General features: G+C 46.0%; 2 protein-coding genes across 3 annotated transcripts in view; one reads left to right on the top strand and one right to left on the bottom strand.

The window, feature by feature from the left end:
• Nucleotides 1–64: 64 nt before the first annotated feature.
• Nucleotides 65–5,439, bottom strand: SAC3D1 (SAC3 domain containing 1). Of its 2 annotated transcripts, XM_078861890.1 has the most exons (5): nucleotides 5,399–5,423; nucleotides 5,139–5,281; nucleotides 3,806–3,995; nucleotides 1,793–2,219; nucleotides 65–674 (listed from the first exon to the last, which is right to left on the bottom strand). In XM_078861890.1, the coding sequence occupies exons 1-5, from the start codon at nucleotides 5,402–5,404 to the stop codon at nucleotides 187–189; spliced, it is 1,254 nt and encodes a 417-aa protein (XP_078718016.1). In that variant the 5' UTR covers nucleotides 5,405–5,423; the 3' UTR covers nucleotides 65–186. The 2 variants fall into 2 exon arrangements, with proteins under 2 accessions (XP_078718016.1, XP_078718017.1); XM_078861891.1 differs by having other exon boundaries at nucleotides 5,152–5,439.
• A 2,112-nt stretch (nucleotides 5,440–7,551) lies between these two features.
• The window catches only part of LOC144935327 (unconventional myosin-Ie-like), a 42,395-nt gene continuing 32,923 nt past the window's right edge, over nucleotides 7,552–17,023 (top strand). Inside the window, exon 1 of the mRNA XM_078861889.1 lies at nucleotides 7,552–7,710. Within this exon, the coding sequence (XP_078718015.1) occupies nucleotides 7,708–7,710 (3 nt within the window). The 5' untranslated portion in view covers nucleotides 7,552–7,707. The remainder of the gene's footprint in view (nucleotides 7,711–17,023) is intronic.

The raw sequence follows: 17,023 nt of genomic DNA, 5'->3' as shown, positions 1-17,023 counted from the left end.
AGTAGATTGACAAAGGCCTATAAATGAAATAACTTTTTTTAACAAATAGACTTGCACATTTTACAATTATAATACGCATTTATTGAAACGGATGTAAAAAAATACTTTAAAATATCTTGAAAAATTAGACATCTCCATTGTGGAAACTGCCAACAATTCCCAATAACATACTCAAGCATACAACAATTAGGCAGCATCTCCCTCTTGGTGCTGCGAGCCATGGAGGATCTCTCTCAGGGTCCACTCCTCACGCTTGCTGTCCACCAGGGCAATGCACCGAGCCGACTTTGGCAGATCCACAGAGACTTTCATGGCTGTTTTCTGAAAGGCGATGCAACCATCTTCGCCGACCAAGATGCCGCAGTGTTGGCACAGGCTCCGCGCCTCGCCGGCGCTGTCCAAACCCAGCAGCTCCGACAGACGCGCCAGCGGGTAGCGGCAGTTGCGCACGCTGTGGCCGTGCGAGTAGGTGCGCAGCGCCTGCTGCCGCACAAGCCGGAAGTGGCGATGTGCGGCACAGCTGTGCAGGAAGGGGAGGCGCCGCACCAGTCTGAAGAAGCGCACAAAGTTCCCCTCGAGGTAGCAGCGATTTATGTCCAAGGCAAGTCGCATGACCTGGGAGCTCCGGATCTCTGGCGGTCGCTGCAATGCGTAGTGCAATGCTTTGAAGGAACCTGATGAATATCAACAAGACAGGAAATAATATTAATGGTTTTGTGAATACTTGCATAAATAAACATAGCTTTTGAGTAACAATGAGTCGAACAATGTGAAACAGAATAGTTTTTTTGGGTTAAATTGTGTAAATATAAATGTGTCTTCTTTGGGTCTTTCGGTAAAGTCACGTAGAAAAAAAAAGTAACAAAACTACAACATTTCGATCGCAACAAGCAATCGTCATCAGGAGGAAAAAAGGATTACGATTACTTGTGTTGCGATCGAAACGTTTAGTTTTTTATAAAATATTTTTGTTCTACATGACTTTACCGAAAGACCCAAAGAATATGAATTTCTGCAGTCACGAAAGCTATAAGTCTTTATAAATGTGTCGTTAAACCCACCACCACCTGACACAGCCAATTAGTAAGGTTTGTCACGTAAACCAAACATACCAATTCGTTACTAGTACAACACACCGGTGTGTTGAAGAACAAATCCGTTGTAGATTTGCTCTCCATATGGATGATATTGGTCGTGAAAGCCTACGTGTTAAACTAATGTGGAACAGGACTTAAAACAAGTTCTGATTTATGAAGAGTTTGGATTTATGTATGGCTTCACAGCAATACACCAACAGGTGTCTCCTCCCTGTACAAGAAGCATTTCTCTGGTCCCCAGATGCGAAGGCAGGGCTAGACCACGTGGCCATCGCGCACGTGCGAAAGCACACCCTGCACGCAATGCCTGGCTCTCACGGTGACGACAGGCTGCACGGAGGGCACTTACAACGTCCTAGAAGAGAGCCACATTCGACAGCTGGCCAGCTTAATCCCTGCCGTCAATCAGTCGGGGCTTGCGAAAGGAATCGCTTTGGCAAGGAGCACACTAGTAAAACCTGTTTCAGTGGTCTCCACCACGTGGGGAAAATGAGCACTCTGGAACTCGTAGTGAACCCTTTGGTCAAACAACTCCCACAAGTGAAAGGCAAGAAAATTCCCCCATCCAAGCAAGCGGATTGACAAAAGGGCTGTACACATACGAGGTATGTATCCTGGCGTGTGCACTGCACGAGAACCGACCGTGGGCATCAATCGCACAGGCCCGCTCTGAATGTGACTGGCGCCTCACGCACCCATGTTGTAGAGGAGGTGCAGGGCTTGGAAGTCGCCCTCGTTGCGGCAGCGCTCGGACGAGTAGTTCCGCAGCAGACAGCTGAAGCACTCCTGCAGGTGGCAGTCGGTGATGGTGGGCTCAAAGTGGGCGAGCGTCTCCTCGCAGAGGCGGTAGCTGGCGTAGACCATCACGCGCACGCTCTTCTCCAGCACGAGCACGATGTGCGGCCCTCTGGCGCGCTGCACCACCGCATCCTGGCGCACGGCGCGCAGGCGGTCGAAGGTGAAGTCGTAGGCTTCGGCGAACGGCGTGGAGCGCGGCGACGCCTCGTCTGCCGGGCACAGCACGCCGTCGATGAGGTAGTCGACGGTGCGCAGCAGCACGGCCGGGGGACGCAGCTCCGAGGCCCTCGGCCGGTGCTTGCCGGCAGCCGGGCGCGAGTACTCCTGACGTGTCAAGCGTCGCGTCATGGAGCGGAGGGAAAGGAAAATATTGAGTAAGCTTATTTCACCCCATGGAAAGATTGTCAATCGCCACTGCTTGTTAAGGAGAACGCATATAAGGTAGCTGATATTGTGAATACCCGTCACTGTCATTTAAGGCCCACCAACCATGTATTTAGTATTTAACAAGCAAAATGTTTCTGTGAAATATGGGTCCTAGTATGACACAAAGCTACGTAAAGTAATACATGACACAAGATATTCATGAGTGTAGTTAATGAACAAGGACCTATATCTAATAAGAGTCCTCACCCATAAACGTCTGGCTGTTTTCCAGCATTGATTTAAGCAAGCTGGACTACTGGTGAGACACTTAAAACCGGTCCAGTTTTTGCTCACATTAAACCAAAGCTGCGAGAGAAAAATCACTCCCAGAAGACTTTGTGGCTGATAGGATATGTAAAAAAAACACTTGTTTTTTTAACGTGGAGGAACACACATGGGAAGGAGGCGTAGTCTGCTTACTTCATTTGTAAGTTATATTCTCCACGACGCGAATTATTATTGAGACTTGGGTAAAATATGAGGATAAGCGTGTGACGATAGTGGCAGACGGGCGATGGTGGCGCACGCTGGAAATCCAGCACCGTGGAGGCAGTGGGGATTGGTGGATCATGCAAATGTAGTGACACTCCCTGCAGGCATCGAGGATCGATACCCTGACCTGCCAGGAGAATGTGGTACAGCTGGTTTGGACTAATCTCCATATGTACCATCTGTATATGACTGTAGGGCGCCATGGTGGCGAGATGTTAAATACCTCGCCTGGTATCGAAGAGGTCGTGGGTTCGATCCTGACCATGACGCCTATTTGGAGTTTGCATGTTCTCCCTGTGGTCATGTGGATTTTTCTCTGGGTCCTCCGGTTTTTCCCTCCACATTTAGAAACATGCTTTTAGAGTGTTTGGCTGCAATAAATTTCCACACGATAAACCACTTCGTTGAGCTATCATTTGTGGCCGGGTCACTTCTGAAAAAGAGCTATACAACTTACCTGGTAAAATAAAACGTTTTTAATTAGCTTTTTGTCCCCACGCTCGTGTGGGTTTACTCCGGGTGCTCTGATATTCCCCTTCTCATGTATAGACACTCATCAGAAGTTATTTTAATATATGCTTCTCCAAGCTTGCAGCTTGCACAGAATTGTGATGCAGCTGCATGTAAATGACGCTGCATGGCCTCACGGTAGCAACGTTCGCCCCTTGTTGTAGAGGTTCCCAGTTCGAATTTAGCAGCCACCCTGGTTAATACTGTGGGTGAATTGACCACAGAAATACATGCCGTCCGCTTCACAGTGGACGTTAAAGATCCCTGACGTCATTCACATGAGTAGGTCATCGTGTGCGATCCCAATTTTTTTAATTAGAAAATTATCATTGAGTCCCCGAAGTGCCACTAGGGGGACGCTTTCAAATGTGAGATGGGAAGCGCTGCGAGATACCCCGACGTACGTTCAGGGCGCTGTTACAACAACGAATCGTTCTCAAGATTATTATTAACATTATTATTCGACCGAACAGCTCGCTCACCTTGACAGCACGAGCCGGGTCGGCCCTGGGCAGCCGCTCCCGTTCGGAGCCCGGTAGCAGCTCGAGGCGATGGAGTCGGCGCTTGCGCTCACGCTCCGCACGTTCACCCTCAGGGCACATGGCGACACACGATGCCGGCAACTGCTCCTCGGCCTGCATCTCCGCATGCAGCATCGTCGTCATGGTCTCCCTGCACGCAGACACATCGCAACCATCAATCGCTACCGCCGTGACGATGCCAGCGGTGATGTAACCTAGCGGCGGTGCATTTGCCGCTTGTTGCAGGTTCACGGTTTGAATTAAAACAGCCACCCTGGTTAATACTGCGGTGTGTATTACAGGTAGGAACAACAGGTTCCACACTGCCCACCAGGGATTATTTGTCTGTCTGTCGTGCATATTGAATGCGCTGTCCAACCAAGTTCCTACCTGCCCACTCCGAAGGAACGTGCTAATCGCAAAAATGAATGCCGTCTGCTTTAATGTGGACGTTAAAGATCGCGTGACGTCAATCGCAAGGCTAATCCATTGTCTACTGGCGTCATGGTCTAAATTTCGAAAACGACACTGCAAATTACTCATTTGGGATGAAACTTAGGCAAACGTTGCCCCCTGCTGTGAATAATTGGAAAGACCCTCCTGAAAAGGTCACAAAACTCAGTGAGACTTTGCAGATATAGCAAGCGTATTAATACAATAAATAATAGCCATGTTCCGGTGCAGTATCTACTCACCGTCGAAACATTCACCTCCTTGGGATACTGTATCATGAATTGTCATAATTCGAGGTCATGATTCGATTCCAAGAATTGAGTCTGTGTTTTCCACTGTGGTCAATGCAACGCATTGAGTGGTTGAAGGGTTTTTGTTAACCCTTTAGGATCATCATCATCATAAAAAGCCACGATCAATCCACCTCTGGATGAAGGCCTCCTCTTGCTGTCACCCAGGTTTGTCAAGTCCATCCAAGCTAATTTCAATTATATTATAATTGTATTATATTTATACTACAATATTATACTATAATTATATTAAAATTATAGTATATATTTATACCATAATATCAAAATTATAGCATATATATTTATACTATACATATATAAAAATTATTGTATATATATATTTATAATTATAGTATAATTATAGTACATATTATAATATTATTATAGCATAATTACAGCCTTGGTTCAATGACTCCGGGCTTCACATAAAACCGCGTCGCCTGCACGGCAGTCGACCTCGCGCGACAAATGACACGTGCGTCTCGTCTTTGTTTGTTGTTGTTGTTTGTTAGTAGTAACTCCATCGTGGCGACGACTCGCGCGCGACCCACCGAGTCGTCGGACCTTCGGCGGCGGCGTCCGCGGCTCCTCTTGGCGACGACGACCCCGTGGGGCCTTCTCTCTTCCCCGCCACGCGTTCACCACGGCGATGTTGTTCCCTTGTCTCCTCCCCTCCTCGTTTTACGCGTGAACACTGAGGGGGGAGGAGGAGGAGAGGGTGGAGCGAGGTTCACGAGGGGCACGCGTGACCGGCGGTGAACGCGGGTCGCGCTCACGGATGGGTGCGCGGTGATGGGGGAAGCCGCCAAACCTCCATCGCGGATGCTCGACGCAGCGATTACTCCGCCTGGCACCGCCCCCCCCCCTTCACCCCCCCCACACCTTCACCCCCCCCCACCTTCACCCCCCCCACCTTCACCCCCCCCCCACCTTCACCCCCCCCCCCACCTTCACCCCCCCCCCACCTTCACCCCCCCCCGACCTTCACCCCCCCCCCCGACCTTCACCCCCCCCCCACCTTCACCCCCCCCCCACCTTCACCCCCCCCCCCACCTTCACCCCCCCCCACCTTCACCCCCCCCCCCACCTTCACCCCCCCACCTTCACCCCCCCCCACCTTCACCACCCCCCACCTTCACCCCCCCCGACCTTCACCCCCCCCACCTTCACCCCCCCCACCTTCACCCCCCCCCACCTTCACCCCCCCCCCACCTTCACCCCCCCCCATGGGCATCAAGGCGGCAATACCGTGGCTTGCCAGGAGACGGCGGTATGGGATAGAGTGTTTAACTCTTCGCACACGCGTGGGTTTTCGCCGGTCTCTGTTTTTGTTATGGGGCCGTCCATAAATGACGTCACGCACCTAGGGGGGGGGGCGTCAGACATTTGTGACGAGGAGGGGGGGGGTGAGCAATGTGACGTCAAAATGTGCAACTTTAAATAAATATAAACAACACGTTCTATTGAATTAAATAGACTTTTTAATAAATGTTTTCTCCTACAACATCAGAGTGCAGCGCCACATTAATGCGCACTACAATGACAATAGTTTAAAGCGATTTGAAGCATGTTTTATTTTGGGGGGGGGGCAGAGCTCTGTGACGTCATATTTGAGAGGGGGGGGGGGTCTGACTTTTTGTGACGCCGCGTGACGAGGTGGGGGGGGGGGGTCAAAAATCGTCCAAAATCGCGTGACGTCATTTATGGACGGCCCCTATGTTCATGAGGTGGACGCGGCTGGCTTTAGAGGTCAAAGATCAGAGGCATTGAGCTTGGCACCTTGAAGATCCTTGGGTTAAAATCCAGATGGCCGCCTGTAATTAAAGCAGGTTCTCAAGTACTCTGTGAGTTGTTGGGTCTCAGCCAGGTCACCAATGACTGCGCAAACAAAAATGTTGGTTGTGCACTTAGAGAAATACAAAAATACTGTATCAGTTTATCATACAACGAACATTGCTTTCAGTGCCAGAGTGTGTGCAACAGAGGTCAATTGAAGGCATGACGGGCGTACCCCTGTGATTACATTGACATCAGAGGTGACAAAATACGATTGTCCAAAGCAGAGGCTGTTGCTACCCAAGATGTCCAGTTTGTGTGCTTGGTTTTGCTTTTGAACATTTTGATGACCCAGGTGACTATTGCAAATGAGACTCACTCTGGTCTCTTGAGCTCTCGTCTGGTTAAACAAAGTAAACGTGGAACATATTCTTGGTTCTTTCGGTAAAGTCACGTAGTAGGGAAATAATAAAATAAAATAAAACTATTAAATTCTCACGACGTTACGATTGCAACACAAACAATCATCATCAGGTGTGAAAACCACTTCTTAAGTGGTTTTCGCAATCGAAACGTCGTGAGAATTTTATAGTTTTATTTTTTATTATTTTATTATTTCCCTTCTACGTGACTTTACCGAAAGAACCAAGAATATGAATCCCTGCAGTCACGAAAGCTTTAAATCGAAATTTAAACGTGGGACGTCGTGGCTAACTACATTGAATTGTGACCGTTCTTTTAAACACTTGCGTTATCGGTACTGCGTTGCAATGTTTTAACAAACTGCTGTCCATCACTACGGGTGTTATCAACAGGTGAAATATCTTATTCGAGGACATGGACTAACACCAGTGTCGATCCTAACAGTGCGGTTGCCTCCCCGTCAAAACACCTGCAGTGCATTGGGACAGCTTGATGCAGAGTCATTGTTTTATGTGTTCTGAACTTCTTTCGCACCGTACGTATCCAACCGTTGTTAGTGAGCACTGCAAAGCGTAGTCGGTGGACCAGAACGAGCGTGCCTGTAATTAATGAATTGAGCAGGGACAACACCGCAATGCGTGGGTGCGTAGTGGTCCAGCAGTCGAGAGCCAATGGCGTGACTTCCCTGCAGGGTTCCCTATTTACAGAGGAAGAGTACAGTACCTGCCACTAGTTCCTTGTCAAGGCTGAGGTTTGGTTGTCAATATCATTACAGTTGAGTAGCATTGCTCGCCTTTCGTCGAGGTTCTTGATAAAAGCCCTCAACCCAACGCCGCATGTTGCGGACACCGACCTTAGATTATTTGAACGTGGGGGATCAGAGTTGAGAGGCTGAGCTTCGGATTATGAGATACAGCTGCAATGGTGAGCCCGTGCTTTCATTATTGGTCTCTGTTAACTTGTTCTGCACAGTGGTCTTCCACCATTTTTGCTCTCTTTCTATTTTAACGAAGACCTCATCTTTTGTCTGAGCTTGTCAATAATGTTTTTCCACAAGCATCTCTTGCTGGTATTTTCAATTGGCAGCTGGCTGCTATATATTTGTATGGCTATAATTGCATGGACAATTGTGTTTATTGTGTGTAGATGTCACCATAAGTCAGTTTAACAGGTCGGATTTCTCGACCAGTATTATTTATAATAAAGGTTTTTGGGTTAGATCGCAACCCTCCACCATCCGACACGGCCAATCAGTAAAAAATGTGTCACGTTGACAAAAGACAAAACGCCCGAAGATGCTGGATGTAATTTCGAGCGAAACGTCGTGCTCAAATTGCAAATGTTGTGGATCCACTCTTCAACACACCGGTGGGCTGAAGTAGTGAACGTTTTGTCTTTTGTCAACGTGACACATTTTTTACTGATTGGCCATGTCGGGTGTTGGAGGGTTGCGACACATTTATAAATAACGCGATCGAACCAAAAAACATTTATTATGAAAAATCACCATAAGTGTCACTTTAATTCTGGGCCGGCTGGTGTGAGCCCTGTGTCACCAAATGTCCCTCTAGCCCACCCAAGTTCACTCTTCGTAGCGATGTTATTGTTATGGTGGCCCACGCATGAGTTCTACTGCCCCCCCCCATCCACTGCTGGATGAGGTCCTCCCAAAGCTATGGTGGTCGTGAGGATTTATTTGAGTTGACGTTATCACGCTGGTCCATGCAGGTTGGGGAAATGAGGGGAGAGGGCAGGACCGGTTTGGATATTTCGATATTAGCCATGGCCGGAAATAAAAACTCAGGTCTCCAGGTTCAGAACAACGTGTGTTAAACACAGTGAGAGTACCCCCCACGACTAGGACCACAGCTGGTGACAAGAATATAAAATAGGGAATTGTTGTGACAGCCACAATTATAGACTTTTGCAGCACTCGTTGATGAGAAGTGGTAGCATTATATGGAACTAACTCACTGTTGAGATAACTATATTATATCAAATTATTTTGTTCGTGCAAATAAATGGCAATCTTTGCTTTTATAATTAATAACAAGTTTTGAGTTCACAGTGTGTGTGATTTATTTTATTTTTATGCGGCATGGTTTTAAAAAGGGTCATAATTTTTGTTAATGTAATAATAGCAGTGGTTGCCCTGAGGATGGCACAGAGCATGCTATTACAATGTATAATTCCACCACGAGTGTTGAACCTCCAGCAAGAATGTACAAATGATCATTAATTGTATGAAAACATCTTAAAGTGCATATGCACTTCCTCGTGTTGCGTAATATGCAGCGCTGTGACATATATTTGGCATGAATGATGTTAGATTACAACGCTCCCGATAATGATTATGATCGGGGCTGGAGTGTCATCCCTGTCACTGCTAAGTCTTGAGATTGACCACTGTGACTCAGTCCCAGGATCAGTGCCATCTGCGTTGAGATCCCAGCAGCCCTAGGCAACTCCACTTGTTTACTGTGAGTGATGTGTGCATCCATTTTGGCTGTGAATGAGACATGTCTAAAGAACACGTTTGACGGTACTCTAGTGGTGAAAACATATAAAGGAAAAAATCACAAAAAACCCAACAGGAAAGCATGTGTCCTATCAAGATGTTGACTGTTTTATTGTGCCAAGTCTACGGTTTATAATCGAACCAAACATATAATGATTGGGGTTTTTTCTACTTCAAATGCAACCCTTTGAAGGGGAGAGGTGACCAGGTTTCCCAAACTGAACCAATACCTGGTGTGAAAATGTTGGTGACTTTTCTTATAAATGCGTTTGCCAGTGTGGTGTAATCTTAATGTATACTGCCTTGGCTTTCCTGTATCTGACATTGAATAAATGTCGATGGTATAAGTTGTAGATGTTTAAATGTTTTAATACGCGTCATTATGCGTTTGCTGTCTTGTCACTTGACACCCTTGCAATCGAGCTGTTAGATCTCAAGGCATTATCCAGGTGATATATTTTCTAAGAAACATTTAGTTTTCCTTCGGCATACCCTTTTGATCCTGGTTTAAATCTCCACCAAGAAATTGTATGCATTAAAAGCTCCATAACGAAATAGGCCATTTCACACCACAAATCATTCTTGAGTGTAATTATAGTCCAGATTCAGGAATTAAGCATCGCACAGATTCAATATATACACATATCGGTATAAAACAATGTGACGAGGAATTACATACAATGTGATTCTGATAATTGTATCATCATGTATCGTATAATGTTTACAAAGAGTATCATCATCTGCCAATATCTATTAACTGCTTGTTGAAGGCCTCTCCAAGTTGTCGCCATCTGTCCTGGTCTGGTGATGCAACAATCCTTCTCGCTCCTGTACACGAGCTGATTTCATCGCTTCATCTCCGTGCTGCATGTACTCTCAGGCGTGTTCTTTCCTTTGGCATTAAGCACATAACACTGGCTGGTAAATTGTCGAATACATTGATTTATACGCATTATAAACACACACAGTTAATTAGATATGTTCCAAGAGTGCAAATGGCTTTGAAAGCTGCAAGCTAAGCAGGTGTTTAATTTCTCACTCTATTTTCCTGAACGTTGTTAAGCTGGCTTATAATAGGGAGTATTGGTGTAAGGCACTACCACTCACGTTCAATGTGCATTCATCCAAGATAATCCTGTATCACCGCACCCTATATTTAAAAAATCCTATGAGAGGTTTCGGACAAAATAAGGCAAGATGGGTGTGATTTGGCAAAATATATTTCAGAACAGCGTTCCGGACTGTTCCGGCTGAAATGAAGCACTGAAGCTAAGCAGGACATGGTGTGGTGACATGGCTTAGTGATGGCGTATTCGCCACTCGTTGCAGAGGTAGCATCCAGAAGCCACCCTGATTAATACTGCGGGTGTATTAACCATAAAATAATACATACCAGACGTGAAAGACCCCGTGATGTCATTCGCAAGAATAGGCCATTGTGCGCTGGCGTCATGGTCTATATTTGGCACATTTTTTTCCGTGAAAATTACTGAATTGGGATTATACGTAGCGATCGTCACCCCCTCCTGTGAAAACTTGACAGGACCCTCCAGAACAAGTCATCAGACCTGATGAGGCTTTCCTGGGGAAAAAAACAAGCATGGTAAAATAATAAGGGCTGTGCGTAGACATGTTTTGACAAATACTGCCACGTCTACTGTGCGTGCATGCACTTACAGTACTCCCTACCGCAATTTTAAGTGCCCTCCACACTGCAGCTTTTGTATTTCCATGCAAGGTTGCAGCGGTGAAGATGTTCGCAGGTTTGTTTTTTCTCTCTCTTCTATCAGGCCTCTGTGATGAGCATCACGGCGTGAGACAAAGAATCCTTTCGGAAACCTCAGATTGACTAATACGGCTGTGAAGGAGATGTTTTGATCACGGGACTTTTGAAAAATAATTCGAGTGAACTTGTGTCCTTAACGCAACAGAAAGGAGTGACACTTTCCCACGTGACGATGAAACTTTCGCTCGCCATCAAACAAAGGCGGTCACTGGACAAAAAGGTTCCATAGATATAACTGCTCGACCCGAGCTATAAGTGCTCTGATACGTGCATTGTCTTTGTACTGTTCGCCTTTTAGCGTTCTCTGGTCTGACACTGGTGAGACAAGGTCACAAAGTAGGCTTGTCTCTGATGTAGGTCAATACGTTTAAAAGACAATGCACATATTATCAGAGCATCTATGTGTTCATGTTTTGCCACACGTAAGTGTGGTTAATGTAGCTGATCCCTTGAAAAGGGTTATCTATTTGGTGTTTGAACATCTTAACACCTGTTTTGTTGCCAGGAAGAGTAAAACGAATTTTTATTTTTCATAATTACTGCGCATACATTTATCACGCCAACATTTCGGGTACTGGCTCTTCTCCACAACGTTTGCAGTAGGACGGGTATCGTAATAAGCGTCGTATCACTTCCCCCTTGTGGAGCGTGTCGTAAAGCGCTGCGGTGAAATGCCCCTTCGTCGCACATCCTGTGTGCGTACGGACAAGGAATACGTGCCCGTGTGACTCATCCGCACATCTGGGTGGCTGCATCCGGGCGCATAGGACATGCTTGCGGGTGGCTGAGAACAGGGACGATGGGGGGGGGGAGACACTTCATGGCAGTGTTTGTCAACACTGTGCACGTGCAGGGAGGGCTTGGTCTGCGTCCCACAACTTGAATGTGAGTGAGCTGAAGTCGTCTCAAAAATCAGGCTCGGTAGGGAGCGAATTTACTCGGAATCACTCACCTGTACTGACGAGCATGTCCAAGCAATGTCAAGCAATCTCCATGAAAGGTGTTTAGTGAGGGATGGGGCTTGATTGAGCATACTGCAGTGATGGCAACGGGACAAATTCAGCTATCACTTGCCACTCATGTTAGGAATGATCAGGAAGTATTTATCTGTTGTGTACCCATTAATACTTATGGGTAAACTTGCCCCATTGTTTTTCAACTGCCATGCCCGGAGATTAAATGAGCGATTTCTGGAATGCGTGTCCAGTGTGCTGACCCAATACACCATGACAGTGTCCAAAATGATTAAAAGTCCCTAAAATTTCGTACAAATTCACTCCACTACAAAATCCGCACGCACCGTCTTCAGCCCTGCTGCTTTCTCTTGAGTTGTCCTCATTCCTGCACGTACATTTTCCTCTCCCGAAATCTCCTGCATCATCCTTTTCTTGCTGACACGGTCTCATGTACCTCTAAAATTAAATAAAAATCACTCATCACATTAGTGTGAATTGAACTGGTGTTTTGAATTATTTACAATTATGGTTTATTTTTACTGCCCTGTACACCGGGGCATTTTAGAGCACTATGCCTCACATCTCAAACATTTGAAAGGGCTGTCTCTGAAGGCACAAGATGACTCGGCACCTGGGTCTGCAAACAGGAATTAGTCTACAGGCAGGGAACAACGATTGCTTGACTTTATCCCAATTTCATAATTTGTGGATAATTTTCAAATTTGGCAAATTTCGATCCTGACGCCAGCACACAATGGTATACTTATCAAGGATGTCAAGGGATCTTTAATGTCCGCTCTGAAGCAGACGGTGCATATTTATTCCGCTGATTCCACCATCAGTAATCACCTGGGCGACCGCTGGATTCGAACCATGAACCTCTGAAACTAGCAGGAAATGTGCTCGCACGAGACCCTGTCACCTCCCAATTAAACTATTTACAATTTTATTTTACAGGTAAGGCCCACTGAGCTATATAGCTCGTTATCAGAAGCGACCTGGCCACAAATGATAGCTCAACGAAGTGCCTTATCGTGTGTAAATGTATTGCAGCCAAATACTCGAAATGTGCAGGGAAAAACCGGAGGAATCGGAGAAAAATCCACATGACCACGGGGAGAGAGACACGCAAAATCCAAATATACAGGCATCAGGGTCGGGATCGAACCAACGACCTCCTGCATACCAAGCGAGGGAGTTAACATCTCGCCACCGCTGCGCCACTGTGAGGTCCCTGTGCATGCAACGTGGAGGAGGTGTAGCCAACACTTTGGTCGGTTGTTGTCAACGTAACGTTGATGGGAAAAAACAGAGTGCGACCACGTCTACGTTTCACGAACACCGCACCAGGAAGCGCGAGAAAACATTCTTTCCATAAAGCAACTGTTATATACATGTACACAATTAATAAAAATAAATATACAAATTGTCTACTGTAAGTAAACTCAGTTCTCATGCCCTGGTATTCATATACAATAGGTAATATTTCGGGCAATGGCGCTTTATACTGGTAAGAACCTCCTGGGTACACCAGCCCACAGGGGATTATTGTGTCCGTCCGTCCGTCGTGCAGGGAGGGGCTGGGTGGGGAGGGGAGGGTGGGGAGGGGCTGGGTGGGGAGGGGAGGGGAGGGTGGGGAGGGGCTGGGTGGGGGTGGGAGGAGTAAAAATGGGTGGGGAGGGGCTGTTCACCCCGTGGTGCCCTTATAAAACTCAACGTTCAACCTACTCACGCCGGCTTGTGCCCGCCCTCACAGTCGGGCATATTTGCGGAATACACCACGCCGCCGTTGACCCTGGCCATTGACCGAGCAACCCAACGTTCCTACCAGCTCCCTCCGCAGGAACGTGTTAGCACATGGCCATTGTGCCATGAGGATGGGCCATTGGTAGGAACGCCACTGATTATATATTTTTCCTATTAAAGCAGTGTTATTGACGAATCTGTAGAGTTTTTATTTTTATATGTGCTTGCACACCACTGCCAACACATCACCAAATAATGTATTTGTAATCAATACGGTGTATGTCAGTGTGTATAATCGCACCGTATTTGTGTTTTGGGCTTAGAAACCACACATTAGAGGTACTTCTGCAAGAGGTCTTGTGAAATGTGTTGCATTTGCAAGTCAATCTGGCATTTCCTGTAGATTATTATGTTTTGTTGGCACAATATTGCATGATGTTACTATTAAAGTCATTCCCTTTAAAAAAAAAAAAGGTGATATGTTACGTTAAAAGTACAATTAATCTGCAGACTGCAAATCGTGGAAGTCAAGGAAGATGATCATAATTCATGAATACTAGTCTTGTGTGACCATTGTCATGTATTTTATGTTTATCTATGTAGTAGTGAATATCCCATTAGTATGTGCGTTGTATTTGTGTGTGCGAGTGTGCAAATGTGGGGAGCGGTGGTGAAGCGGGTAACGTACTGCGTTTCGAACCCAACAGCCCAAGTTCAATTCCCACTCACGGTCAACACCAGTGACGATTATCTTAACCGGTCCTGGGCCTCCCCTAGGTCGACTCAGCCTCAAATGAGTACCTGGTGAGATGTGTAAACATCACCCCTGGGGAGAAAAAGGCGATCGGGCGTGGTGCTGGCCACCCACCCCCTCGTGTACCGTGCTGGCCTTAATAGGTGCTCACAAACAGCACTTTCCCCGGAGTCTGTTAAGGCTATACAGGGGATCTTTGTTTATTTTGTTAATTTGCTCATTGTATCATGTCAATTACGCATTTGGGAAAATTACGGGTCGTTTTTCATACCATTAAACGTAAATCTTGACCATCGAACTCCTGATTAAACCTATAATCTGGAGTGACAACGCCATACACCTGCAGGTCCAACACAGACACAGCTTGTGAGAAAGAGTTGTTATGCCTAGCATACGGCAGGGGCTGCAAGCAATGGTGACCTGCAGTTACTTGCACTTTGATACGGTACAACGCAGGATAGCATCAACATTATCTTTCTCGAACAAAGTTCAGTAGAGCGCGTTGTGCTGTGAAGGTGGAAACGTTAATTTATTACACTTGTCTATCCAGTAAAGCCCACTGAGACACGACTCTTTTTCACGATGTTCCTGCCAGGTTTTTGAAGTAACAGGCGATTATTGCTGTTTTTGTATATTCCAAGTGAGCGATTTGCAGTATAATTTCAGAAATGTAAAATTTCGATTTGAAGCTTTCGTGACTGCAGGGATTCATCTTCTTGGTTCTTTCGGTAAAGTCACGTAGAATGGAAATAATAAAATAATAAAAAATAAAACATAATAAAATAATTCTCACGACGTCTCCGGCCACAACGCAAGCAGCCGTCCTCAGGTGGAGAGCAGGTCTGTCGAGTAGACAGAGTCCCATTCAGATTCTGTCTACTCGACAGACCTGCTCTCCACCTGAGGACGGCTGCTTGCGTTGTGGCCGAAACGTCGCATATAAAGGATTTATAGTGAAAAACTTTGTTTTTACGGGTTAATTTTTAACATTTTCCCACGACGGGGTGCAGTGGCTGTGACTCTTAAAAGTCTTAGAAGCAGGGTGATTAAACGTGCCCACAATTCGCTCACATTTTGCACACCTGACGGGGGCATCCGCAAAACTTCCGCAATGGCTTCACACTTTACCCTCTTCGATCACGCACCCCATCTGGAATGCCTTAAGATACGCGTGGGAATTAAGGCTGCCCCACCTGGCCTGGGTTTTTCCCTGGATTGTCGTTTTTCTTGTTATTAAGGGAGCTGTCCAGGAACATCTATAAGTCTTCCCAAGGCATTACAAGTCCCGATTTTTGTCAGTTTCGTAATACAACACCACTCAATGCAGTGCATGCACGTGTAGTTCACTGGACTTCTGGTATTTTTATTAATATTCTTGATCCCATGTACCTCATTGTTGGCAACCTGAGTAGCAATGGCCAAAAGTGACCTGTGGTTATGCCGTTGTCTTTAATAAAGAAACAACCCAAAGAGAAACAAAAACACACCAAGGCTGTGTGTCTTGGGACTATTCCACACGAGACTGAAGCTTTGCTCATGAGACGAGAGACGGTGCGTCATTTTGGCGCCCCAGAGATGTCCCTGCGATGACATTCTTATATTTAACCACAATTTACATTTAAAGCTTTCGTGACTGCAGGGATTCATTTTCTTGGTTCTTTCGGCAAAGTCACGTAGAAGGGATAGAATAAAATAATAAAAAAGAAAACAATAAAATTCGCACGAAACGTCGTGAGAATTTTTTAGTTTTCTTATTTTATTATTTTCCTTCTACGTGACTTTACCGAAAGAACCAAGAATATTTAGCCACAATGTTAAAGTGGTATTTTCTCATGAACAAAGCTCTACACTTACGTTGAACAGCGAGGTATGAATCAACAAGATGAGAGTTGTTTTGTGAGTTGTGTTTTCCTCTGCTGGGGGTCAGCACACTGTAGTCAAATGTCAGCTGCGATTGAGACCTCCACTTCACCAGGACCAACTGAGCGCCACGTGCAGCTTCCGAGTGGAAACTGCACAACCCTGCTCTCTTTAGCTATCTCCGTGTGTCTGTCTCTATGTCTGCGTGTGTGTCTCTCTCTCTCTCTCTGTGTTTGAGTCTCTATCTCTGTGTGTATAACTCTCTGGCTCTGCTTCGTACTGAGTTTACTCTGAGCACAACTTCCCCGGGCCCCGTATAGGCCATGGGTTCCAAAGAATAAGAATCAGAATATGTATTTCTACTGGAGGAATCCGATACGCTCTCAAGTTATTTTTCATAGATGTACAGTAGGGGCAGGTCAGAACGTTACAACAGCAAATAATACAAAAACACATTAGGATCGCAAATTACAGGCAAGATAAACAAATCACTTAAAAAATGTTTGTCTAAGTGTGTCTCACTCTCTGTGTCTCTCTGTGTGTCTCTCTCTCTGATTGTGTGTCTGCCTATGTGTCTCCATGTCTGTGTTTTGTCTCTTTCTCAAATTTAGCAATCT

The sequence above is a fragment of the Lampetra fluviatilis genome, chromosome 13, assembly GCF_964198595.1.
Source record: "Lampetra fluviatilis chromosome 13, kcLamFluv1.1, whole genome shotgun sequence".
Taxonomy (NCBI): domain Eukaryota; kingdom Metazoa; phylum Chordata; class Hyperoartia; order Petromyzontiformes; family Petromyzontidae; genus Lampetra; species Lampetra fluviatilis.
Note: the sequence above shows the minus strand (reverse complement) of the source record. Positions and strands in the feature narration are given on the sequence as shown.